General features: G+C 43.8%; 1 protein-coding gene across 3 annotated transcripts in view; it reads right to left on the bottom strand.

The window, feature by feature from the left end:
- Window positions 1–11,812, bottom strand: part of RBKS (ribokinase) — a 118,912-nt gene that overhangs the window by 36,849 nt on the left and 70,251 nt on the right. For 2 of the 3 annotated variants that reach the window (XM_045287053.1, XM_004711094.3), the window contains exons 6-7: window positions 4,991–5,082; window positions 850–1,038 (exon numbers count right to left, since the gene is read on the bottom strand). In XM_045287053.1, the coding sequence (XP_045142988.1) occupies window positions 850–1,038; window positions 4,991–5,082 (281 nt within the window). The remainder of the gene's footprint in view (window positions 1–849; window positions 1,039–4,990; window positions 5,083–11,812) is intronic. The other variant, XM_045287052.1, reaches the window with a different exon arrangement.

Below are 11,812 nucleotides of genomic sequence, written 5' to 3' on the forward strand. Positions count from 1 at the left end.
GTGTTTTAAATTTCAGCTGTGGTACTGTTCAAGTTAAGAATTCCATTTTGAAATACAACTGAGTTTTGCAAAAAAAATAATTCCTTTTTGGTTATTTTTAAAAACTAATTTCTATTTCCATATTGATAGTCTCTACTTGATGAAACATCACTATATTTTAGACTCTTCAGGCATGATTTCTTAGTTCTTTTAATGCATCATAAATATAAATAAATATATATATATATATGAGATTTATACCAACATGTGTATGTATAGAGACGTTTATATCAAGGAAATGGCTCACACAGTTATGGAAGTGAGAGGTTGCCAGTTCAAATACACCCAGAGGATCATCAAAGGAAAGGTGTGGCATTCTGTTCTGAAAGGTCACAGCCTTGCCAAACCTTTAGAGGGAGTTCTACTCTGGTGCACAAGCCGCTGCCAAGAATCAGAACTGACCCAATAGCAAGCGATTTGGCAATTTTTGTAACCAGAGCTTGCTGCTATTCATTCCACATGGTAAACTTGTAGATAAGGCTATTTCTTTATTGCCTAGAATATAATCCCCATGGTAGCAGAGATTATATTTGTCTAACACCTCGATAGGTGTACAATCAATATTTACAGATTGGATGAATGAACAAATGAATAAAAGCAACGCAGGTGTCATTTACAGGTGTTCTAATCTTATGGGTCCAGAAACAGGCTTACAAAAGTTCTATTAGTGACTTGTATCAGGTCTCACTGTGAGTTAGGGAGAGATTAAGACTCAGGCATCCTGTCTGGTTGGTCTTCTCTTCAACCACTGTCATCCTCTAAGTAATGATTTCCAATGGCCAAAAATGATACGTGTATCATCAAGCTTACCGTGGTATCCACAGCCTTGACCTTCTCTGTGACAATGTGCTTTGGGGCAGGCTCTGTTTGTGACAGCACCACACACCCTTCAGCACCCAGAGTGATGATGACGACCTGGCAGCCCCTTTGCATCAGCACCAGTGCAGCCCTCCCAGCAGCTGCAGGGCTGCCAACCGTGAGGCCAGTTAGAATCTCAGCCTGGAATACACAAATGTGAATGGAACAACCTGAATCTACTTCCAGACGACATTTGTTTTCCTGGAAAACATCTCCCTTCTTTTTCATGACAACCAATATTACGACATGTTATAACAGATCCCGGGTCAGGAAAATATACAAAATAAGACAAAAACAATACAAACTGCTATAAAAATAATGCTTGGGACAACTGGAGAAGACATCATGGCTTGGATATTAGATAATAGTGTTAAATTACTGATCATTTTCTTAGGTGTGATAATGGTCCCACTTAACAGATGCACGCTAATGTACTTAGGGGGGAAGTACCATGTTGTCTGCAACTTACTCTCAAATGATTCGATGAAAACAAAAATAAAAACACAGTGACGGGGAGTGGGGGGAGAACAAATATAGTAAAATGTTAATAACGAGATGCAGGGTATATTAGTGCTCATTGTATTGCTCTTTCAGTCTTTCTATGTATATGATGATCTTCTCAATAAAGAGTTAGGGGGAGAACATAGAGAATTCCAAGAAAAGAAGAGAGGGATACAGGAACGGAGAAGGGGAGAGGCCCCTGTCAGTGATTTAGGTAGACATGTTACTTGTAAATATTGGCACCTACCAAACTAGCCTCTCTCGAGGCATGGTGCCTCACTCATGTTACTGGATCGAGGTTCCTGTGTCCAGACACCACCAACTCCTCTTGTTTGTTCTTGCTGGAGAGGACAGAAGCGGTGTAGGAGAAGCACCGGTTTGGAGCAAAATATCCATAAAGTGCCCTGGCGTTCAAAGGACCTCCACTACTCTGTGACCTTGCTCAAATCACTTAAAAACCTGATTTTCAAACAAGGTTTTTAACCAGTTGGTCCTGTGCCATCCTCAAAATGGTTACGTTTAAACCCAACATCTCTCTCCTGAGGGCCTTTCCATGCCCTTCTACTTTACCAACCATCATGTCCTTTCCAAGGACTGGTCTCTCCTGATAACACGTCCAAAGTACGTGAGATGAAGTATCCTCGCTTCTAAGGAGCTCTCTGGCTGTACTTCTGAGGCAGATTTGTCTGTTTTCCCAGCAGCCCATGGTACATTAAATACTCTTCACCAGCACCAGAATTCAAATGTTTACATTTGTCTTCGGTCTTATTGTCTGTCACAGACATATAAGACAAGGGAAAATACCATGGCTTGGGTCAGATGCACCCTAGTCCTCAAAGTAACATCCTTGCTTTAGCAAGCTAACTACTTAATTTTTTTCTACTAACTGAATAATATTCCATACTGCAAGCACTTAAAATTTCCCCCATTTTTCCCCTTTTGCAACCAATGGTGCAATGATGCAACATTCTTGGGCATGTCTCCCCATGCTCATTCATGAGTGTTACGCTACCATGTATAGTTACCACGTCTAGTATACCTAGCGATAAAAATGCAACTGGTTATCAAATGGTTCTCCCTAGCGTGTGCATTGACTTAGCACTCCTGTGGGCTTGTGATGAGAATTCCCATTTTTCTTCAGCTAACAAGGTCTACAGTGACACAGACCCTCCATCTTCTTTTCTCACAAAATGAGAACCACAGCACTTTGACTCCCTGTGAACATCTCGTGATTGTTGTCTAGAGTTTCCATTTTAGTTTTTATAAAACACAAAATTTAGTTATAATTTTTTCAGTTAAAAAACCCAAACCCAGACCACACTTGTAACTGTTGAGTTGATTCTGGCTCCTACTGACCCCACAGGGCAGAGTGGAAGTGCCCCCCGGGGTTCCTAACGCTGTGATCTTGATGGAGGCAGATTCCTATATCTTTCCCCAACAGAGTGGCTGGTGCTTTCGAACAGCTAACCTTCAGGTTAGCAGTTGAGTGCTTGATCTCATACAACCACAGTTCCCTTTTTAGCTAATAGTTTTTGTCAACTTCCCATGAACATCGTTTTTCTTGTATCCCATGCCTTCCATTCTGATTCCCTTGTTTCCAAAGAACATCCATTAATAGGCCAATGAAGATCAGTGAGTGGAAAGTGTTCTTAATCTTTGAGTGCCTGACGATGTCTTTGTCTTACTCTACAATATGACTTTGGCTGGACATGGAATTCTAGGTTGACTGCGGACTGAATCATTCCAAAGCTATCTGTCCGCTGCCTTTTAACATTTACAGTTGTTAAAGGGAGCCCTGGTGGTTACGAGTTGGTCTGTGACCTAAGGTCCTTAGTTCAAAACCACTAGCTGCTCTTCTGGAGAAAGACGGGGCTTTCTCCTCCCAGAGACAGTCCGTTCTCGCAAGCTCCGTGAGGCAGTTCTACCCTGTCCCAGAGAGTCAGTGTGGCTCACCATCGTGACAGTGAGTGAATGGTTAATGCTGACTCGCTGTCAGCTGAAGGGTAATTTCTTGATAAGCATTCTTTTTCTCTACTAGTTTAAAAGTACTTAAATATTGAGCCTTGATTTGTGCAGCTACCCTAAAAGGTATATAAAAAGAGGTGTGTATCTTATCTACTTTACAGGACAGGGTTCATACACTTGGATCTGAGGACTCCTGCTTTTCCTCACTTCCAGAAGACACCTTGCAGTTTCCCCTCTGCTACTGCTTTCTTTTGTCCCCTCCACCCTCTTCATCTTTCAATACGTGTGTATCTCAGACTAGCCTATATTCCTCATTTTTCTTTAATATTTAGGAGCACATCATTTTTGTCATGCAGCCTAGGTGAATTGATCTCTTGCTAATTACACATTAAGAAATGATTATATAACACAGATATAACTGTATGCATAGACCATCACTGGGGATACGATAGTAAGAGCTGCCCTTACCCTCACAGGGGCTGTAATTTACTGAAGAAAACAGAAACCTCGAGCTCATAATTTGAGTGTTTGAATAGTTGTGAGTATCTGAAGACTAAATAGAGGGCCCTGGAAATAGATCGAAAGGAAATTTAAGCTGCTTGACAGATGTTTTACTCTAACCTCTTATTGTGAAATTGTCTAGGACTCTTGTCTAGAACTATGTCTGGCCACAGCGGCTGTTTAAAAATATTGTACAGCCTATTATGGTTTGTGAAAATTATGCTTCTTGGAGCAGTCTTTTTTGCATTTTCTACATCCTATGACATGAAATTATCTGAAAGGCATAGTAAAACATTTTTATTCAGCCTTAGAACCAAAGGGAAAAGTACAGATCAGAGGTCACTAGGTTACCTTAGCCTCTCTGGTGATGTGTGTGCCAAGGTCGGTCATGCATCTGTCTAGGACAGGGGAAGAGCTCGGGCCTAGTGCCAGCTAGCCTATCAGAGGGAAGCAAGACTGAAATTCCTAAGATATTTTAGAACAAGTAGTAGAATACCAGTAGTTTATGCAGACAGGAGCACGATGGTCCTTGTGGGCTGTGAGGGTGTCTCCCTAAGGAAGTGGTCCTCAGCTCTTCCCCACGGTATATGCTAGAGAGAACCTATGCCTGTCCACTAGGACTGTCCCAAGGTCCTTGTAACACAAGGGCCACATACTGATTAGGGTTGCTGCCTAAAACACAGGCTGCCAATTAAATTGGAATTTCAGATAAAAACAAATAATTTTCTACTATACTTAGCATATAGTTCATGGTCTGAAATTCAAATGTAACCTGGTATCTATGTTTTTCATTTGCTAAATCTGACAACCTACCACGAGTTAGTCCACAGAATGTGGGATAATGAGAAAAAAGAACATCCATGACGTGAGGGCAGTCGAGAGACCAAAATTAACCCGAGCATTAATAAGGGTCAGATTATGGGGTGACTCAGAAAATGCTTTTGTCTTCTCCCTAGGATATTTCCTCTTCTCTATACCCCAGTATATGGGGCGGGAGGCGGGGGGAGAAGGGAGGGTTGTTCTCCCTGTGGTCAGTCATTCACATGTGATCAAACTGCTGTGGTGAGTCCCTGCCTCTTGGCTTTGTCCGCTCACACAGTGTTATGACCCGCCCCCCCCTCCTTACCTCACTTTCATTGCAGCAGAACACGTCAGAGAGGGTGAAGAACTGGGGGTCCAGGTCGGCAAGGGCCGGAGCCGGGTTGAACAAGGTTTTCACTGCAAAGGGATGGGAAAGGGGTCATCGGCATCACTTTTCAGGGTGCCTCTGCAGACACTCAGGAGAGGAAGTCCCCAGATGGAAAAAATGTTGTCATTCGAGTCAAAATCAAATCAGTGACAGATGTTGGACTGTCTAACATCCCCATCTCCACCCCAGCCTGCGTACCCACCCATTCCTTCTGATGGAATTGTTTGACTGCTCACGTTACAATGCCTCAGTGTCAAGGGCAAGCAGCGGTATGGACAGCCAAGGTGATCAGAAGGTTAAAGCAAAGGCAATGAAAACATGAAAGAAAAGCAAAATGTGGGGGCATGAAAGGACCTGGATGAATGTTCACCGGTGGGGGAGCATTTGTGTGGGTTTGTTCAAGTGCTTAGTTGGCGCTTAGGTGAAAGGTTAGCTTATACCTCCCTTTTCCAGGGAAGGAAAGAGAGGTGATATAAACAGAACAACAAAGGTCTCAAAATTCCCTTGCTAACCACTGTAAGAAGTCCAAGTAGGTACATATGCATGCTGTGTGCACCCATGTATGTCTCCTAAATGTAATCACAGCTCCTTATGCAAAGAGGCACACTTACATTCTTGGTTTCTATAAGCAATTGGAGAATATAAAGAAGAGACGGAAAAGGAGAGAAATTGGGTTAGAGACTGAGTGCTAGCCCAAACAAGGAGGCCACAAGAGAAAGACGGATAGAAATAGCAGGCAGATAAACACGAATGCCGCAGCCACTACGATTCAGGCGGAAGAAGAAAAGAAGAGGTGGCAAGGGAGGCCCGGAGAAGTGAGGTCTAAGGTCATACAGTGGGAAGTGGTCACACTGGTGCTCAGCTTTAGTTCAGTCCAGGGTGTGGCCCTCTCCAACACAGGGGTCTCTCCAGGCCAGGACTCTGACCGCAGCAACACATGGGCCCAATTGCAACTCACAACTTAGGGTGTGCTTTACAAATGCTCTTTTCAAACGTCTAAAGAAATGACATTTACAGGGAGTTCCCCTTTGTCAAACATGTACTTATCCACCAGAGGACTCAACCACATTGATGGTTCTTCTTTTCCTGCACCCAGGCCCACTATCTTACATGTTTAGTAGTTCCACATGACTATCGACCCAGAGTCAAATCTTTATGGATTTCCTGTAGGTTCTTCTGGAACAGTGGTTCTCAAACACAGCTGCCTACCAGCAGGCTTTGATCGGCTTGTTCAAATGCAATGATTTCTGGAGCTCACTTCGAACCCACTCAGTCACAATCGTGGGAGACTAAGAAGTGAGAGAATCTGAGTATTGACAAGTTCTCCAGGTGGCTTTTCTATACTTGTACTGAGCTTGGCATCGATCCATTCCACCTTCCTGGGTAGGAACAAATTAGCATAGGTGGATGACAACTGCCTCCTGCTTCAGCCTGGCGAGGTTATCTTGGCTATTTCTGTACCTCCCTTGGCTTTATTTTACCATGTTGATATGGTCAGTGGTTCTTTCTCAGGGATTTATAAGCTAACACCACTCCCACATTCTCACTGTATGCTTCTTTATACAGAATGTCCGCCCACAGAAATTCTATGGTATATTTTTGGCTGGTCAGATTTTTGTACGGGGCTATTCAAAGCTTTAATTAGAAAACATGCAAAATCCCAGTGTGAACTGTAAAGTGCTGGATCAATGTCAAGGATTATTACTGTTATTATCCTGTCTTTTACGTACAACCTGACACCCCCACCTCTTCTGCCTTTGGTTGGGGTTTATAGCCTAGGTCTCTCTGATTGGTTCCTCTGCTTCTGTGAGGTCTCAGAGATGCCGATTATGCATCAAGCTCTCATCGTCCAGTTCTAGCATGCCCACGGACTTTTTAGGTGCTCAGAACAAATACATTGGGTGAGGAGCAGGGCTGTCAACCAAAAGATCAGCAGTTCAACCCCCGCAGCTTCTTTGTGGGAGAAAGATGAAGTTGTCTGTTTCTGTACTATTTACAGCTTCTGCAGTGGTTCTACCCTATCCGATAGGGCTGCCAAGGGTTTGGATCAACTTGACAGCAGTGCGTCTTTCTCTCTCTCTCCGTAGCATTACATTAAGACACCCTTGTTCATGTAGTGTGATCTTCAAATCTGTACTTGAGCCCTGTTTAGAACAAGTTAGCATACAAAACAACATGACAGCTCTATTCTTCTTGTAAATGTGTCATTTTATCCCAAATATTCTAGGTCTGGAAATTTCTTTCCCAGCATAATACGATAGAAATATACAAGTGTGCAGATTTTGTATGGATTATGATAAGAGCTGTACAGGCCCCCAATAAAATGATTTAAAAATATATACAAGTATGTAAAATGATATAGAATTTAGTACAAGTCCTGTGTGTGTGTGTGTGTGTGTGTGTGTGTATGTAGGTGCTGGGGAACAGACCCAGGGCCTTATATGTGCAAAAGGCTGTGCTCTACTACTGAGCTACACCCCCACAAGTCATTTTTATAATGTACAGCGTGAACCTCTTTTTTGGGGGGGAAAAAGTGTAACTGCATATGTATTCTACCGCTCATCAATCAGTATGTCATACTAGGAGGGCTTCTGTGGTTCTGTGAGGCTGGAAGCTATGCCCGTGGTAGTTCAAATACTAGCAGGTCATCCATGGTGGGCAGGCTTCAGGGAAGCTTCCAGAGCAGTGGTTCTCAACCTTCCTAATGCTGTAACCCTTTAATACAGTTCTTCATGCTGTGGTGACCCCCCAACCATAAAATTATTTTCGTTGCTACTTCATAACTGTAATTTTGCTACTGTTATGAATCAGGCGACCCCTGTGAAAGGGTCATTCGACCTCCAAAGGGGTTGTGACCCACAGGTTGAGAACTGCTGTTCTAGACTAACATAGACAAGGAAGAAGAGATCAAGTCCATCAGGGGCAAACTGTAAAACACACCATCAATTGCTCCTATGCAAGTTCAAATTGAAATAGAAGAAAACAAACCATCAGAGTCAAAATACGGCCATGAGTACATCCCTTCTGAATTTCGAGACCACCCCAAGAACAGATCTGTCACATTGAACACGAGTGACTGGAGACCAGAGGAATTGTGAGACAAAAAACAAGAACATTATCTATGAAGAAAGCGAAAAGTCATTAAAAAGACAGGAAAGAAAGGCCAGACCAAAATGGATATCAGAAGAGACTCTGAAATTTGCTCTGGAACGTAGTAGAGAAGCTACAGTGCTGGGAAGACATGATGAAGTAAAAGAACAGAAGATTTCAAAGGGGAGCTCAAGAAGACACAGGAAAGTATTTTAATGAAATGCAATGTGCAAGCCTGGAGTTAGAAAACCAAAAGAGAGGCACACACTCAGCATTTCTCAGGCTGATAGAACTGACAGGAAAAAAAGTCAGTCCTGAACCTGCAATTTTGAGGGATTTCATGGGCAAACTATTGAATGACGCAGAAAGTATAAAAAGAGGATGTCAGGACAGCACAGCCACTAGACCAAAAGAAATGGCTGACATTCCGACATATCAGGAACCGACAGTGTCTGAAGGAAGAAGTTCGAGCTGTACGGAAGGTGCTGGTGACAAAGAAGGCCCTGGGAATTGATGGAATACCACTCGCAATGTTCCAACAAATGGATGCCAAACACCAGGAGTCTATGCCAAGGAGTCCAGGTGCGAGGCAGCTACCTAGACGAGCTCCATACCTGTGCCCTTTCCAGAAAAGGCGATCAAACAGAAGGCAGAAATCACTGAATCCAAACAACAATTGACAGGGAATTGGCAGAAGGTCAGGCCAGGATCAGAAGAGGGCATGGTATGACATCGCTGGTGTTGGATGGATTGTGGCTGAAAAAAGAGAATACCAGAAGGATATTTCTTAAACTACACAGAGGTGATTGACTGTGTAGATCATAAAATATTGCAAATAACATCTCAAAAAGTGGAGCTTCCACAACACTTAAGTGTGTGCTCACATGGAATCTGTACATAGATCAAGAGGCAGTCATTTGAACAAAACAGGGGATACTGAGTGGTTTAAAATCAGGAAAGATGTGTGTTGGGGTTGGATCCTTTCACCATACTTAATTTGTATGCTGAGTAAGTCCCCTGAGAAGCTGAATGTTTGAAAAGAACATGGCGTCAGGACTAGAGACGACTCATGAACAGTTGTGAGGTGCAGATGACAACCTTGCTTGTGATGCCCTTACTGATGAAAGACTACAGCCTTCAGGATGGATTACACCTCAACATAAAGAAAACAAGAATTCTTACAACTGGACTGATAAGCATCATGGTGCTCAAGGGGGAAAACATTGAAGTTGTAAGAATTCTATTTTACTTGGCTCCACAACCAACGTCCAAAGAAACAGCAGTCAAGAAATTTAACAACATACTACTGTATTTGGCAAATCTGCGACAAAAGACCCCTTCAAATGCATAGATAACACTGTGAGGCCCAAGGCACACCTGACCCATGCCATGGTATTTTCAACCACCTCCTGTGTGGGAAACAGAACGGGGAAACAGAGAGTATTCGGACAAACACTCAACCCTAGACATTAAGGAGACTGGGAGGCCGGGGCTCCCGTGGAGAGAGACCTTCACCTTTGTTTGTTGGAGATATATTCCAGTCATGTTCTCCTAAGTAAGCGTTATTCCCCTCAATGTCCCCCGCATAATATTGCCAATTTTAAAGTGCTGTCTGCAAGCATATGGTTGCTTACTATACTCTTGAAGGTCAACTGCTTGATGACTATGTGCCTAAAGGTTACCGACCATAAAAAGCAGTCAGACCATCTAAACCTAAGTAGAGCCCCACTCCCTTCTTATAAGGATCATAGCCTGTTCCCATGGAGAAGAACAATATCCAAGGTCAAGTCAGCTCAGCGACAACCAAGGTTAGTCTGCCATCTGGACTCTAGAATCCACCCATCTTGTTACATGTGTACCTTCCCACGCTAGTCCCTCCCCTTCCTATTGCATGGACACCCCTAACTTGTCCCCTTCATGTTATGTATATCCCTCTAATACAATCCCTTCCTGTTACATATGTGTTTACCGTGGCTTGCATGCCTGAGATTATATAAGCTTGGGAGAGAATACATTTCCCCCTCATTCTGGTTCCGGTCTCCATCAGAAGAGGTGAGCCCTTGCATGCCATGACTCACATCTCTTTAATTTTACCCCTCAGGGGGCGGGGAGGACAGGTAAAAAAATGAGGAGCCGATATCAAGGGCTCGAAAGTAGAAATAAAATGTTCTGACAATGATGAGGGCAACAAATGTACAAATGTGCTTGACACAATGGATGGATGGATGGATTGTGATAAGAGTTGTACAAGCTCCCAATAAAATGATTTTAAAAAATTTTATCCCTCAATCACACAGCTGCCCACTTAGGAACCATCCAGATATGAGCCTGGTTCTCACACTCCCGTGCATGGGACAGCTGGACAGTGAGTATGGAAGATGAAAGAATTCTCTTTGGATTCTGGTATTGGTGAAGAATATTAAATGTAACATGGCGTGAAAGAACGAACCACTCCGTCTTGGCAGAAGTACACCCAGAGTGTGCCTTAGAAGTCTTGCTGATGAGAGTGTCTCACGATCAGGGAGGGCCGGTCCTGGGCGAACGACATCTTGCTTTCAGAGTCGATGGTCAGCCCCAAAGAGGAAGCCCCTCAACGAGATGGCTGACACAGTGGCTGCCACAATGGGCTCAAACACAGTACTGCTTGCAATACGGTAGTGCCAGACCTGGCAGTGGTTCATTCTGTGGTACATGGGAGCGCTTGCATATGTTGCACATGGACTCAATGGGACCTAACAACGGCCTCAGAGTGTGTGTGTACATATATGCTTCCATGTGAAGAGGAAAAAAACTGGAGTGAGTGCTCACTGAATTAGTACATGAATACTTTGTTTCTGCAGGGAGGATATGTGAGAGGCACATCTTCATTTTTTATGTTACATGCATCTTCCATTCTGATTTACAAAGAGCACGTTATAATTTGTGGTTAAAAATTGAGTAAAATGACAAGTCTTGAGTTTTGGATGGCTCTAGGAAAGGCTCTCTCTTTGCCCCATTGTCATTTCTTCAGTGCACGGAGGCCTTATCTCTGTGCGATTCACATCGCCGTACTTAGGTATGTAGTGCCATCATCTGCAAGTAAAACCTGTTGCTTTATTCCGTATCTCCCCTCTGGCCGCTCCTCAGACCCGGTGTTGAGGTGATTTGGCCTTCATCGGAAATGCCTTCCCTTTACAGGTGGTGCAGTAGACGGATTTAGGTGGTTTCTTCCTTCTCAATTCCTTCCTTTTAGGAACTGCTCCCTCCCACTCTGCCCCATTGATAGGCAGAGGCACATGGCTTGGCCCAGGCTGGGCCCATGAACATTTCTCATTTCTCCAGCAACAGCACCTGGTCCAAAGGGCCTTATACGATTCAGGCCCTATCACTGGAATACGTGGGTGGTGGAGACAGTCTGCTGGCTGACTTGGAGGATGTGGGACTGGGCTCCTGGTGACCATGATTCAAGCCTGTCTGCAGCATGAAGCGCTGTCCCGAGAGACAAGGACCCAAGACAAGGCCCCGGGAGACAGTCTTGTTGGCCTCAAGCTCCTGATTTCAGACTATGTGTTGGTTCAGCAGCTTTGCCTTCAATCCTGTGAAAGACTCTGGGGCTACTGCAGGTTACATGAGCTGAGACATTCATTCCCTTTGTGCTTAAGGTGGCTCGACTTGGGCTTCTGTCACTTG

The sequence above is a fragment of the Echinops telfairi genome, unplaced genomic scaffold, assembly GCF_000313985.2.
Source record: "Echinops telfairi isolate 266 unplaced genomic scaffold, ASM31398v2 ScPeMD7_10;HRSCAF=50, whole genome shotgun sequence".
NCBI lineage: Eukaryota > Metazoa > Chordata > Mammalia > Afrosoricida > Tenrecidae > Echinops > Echinops telfairi.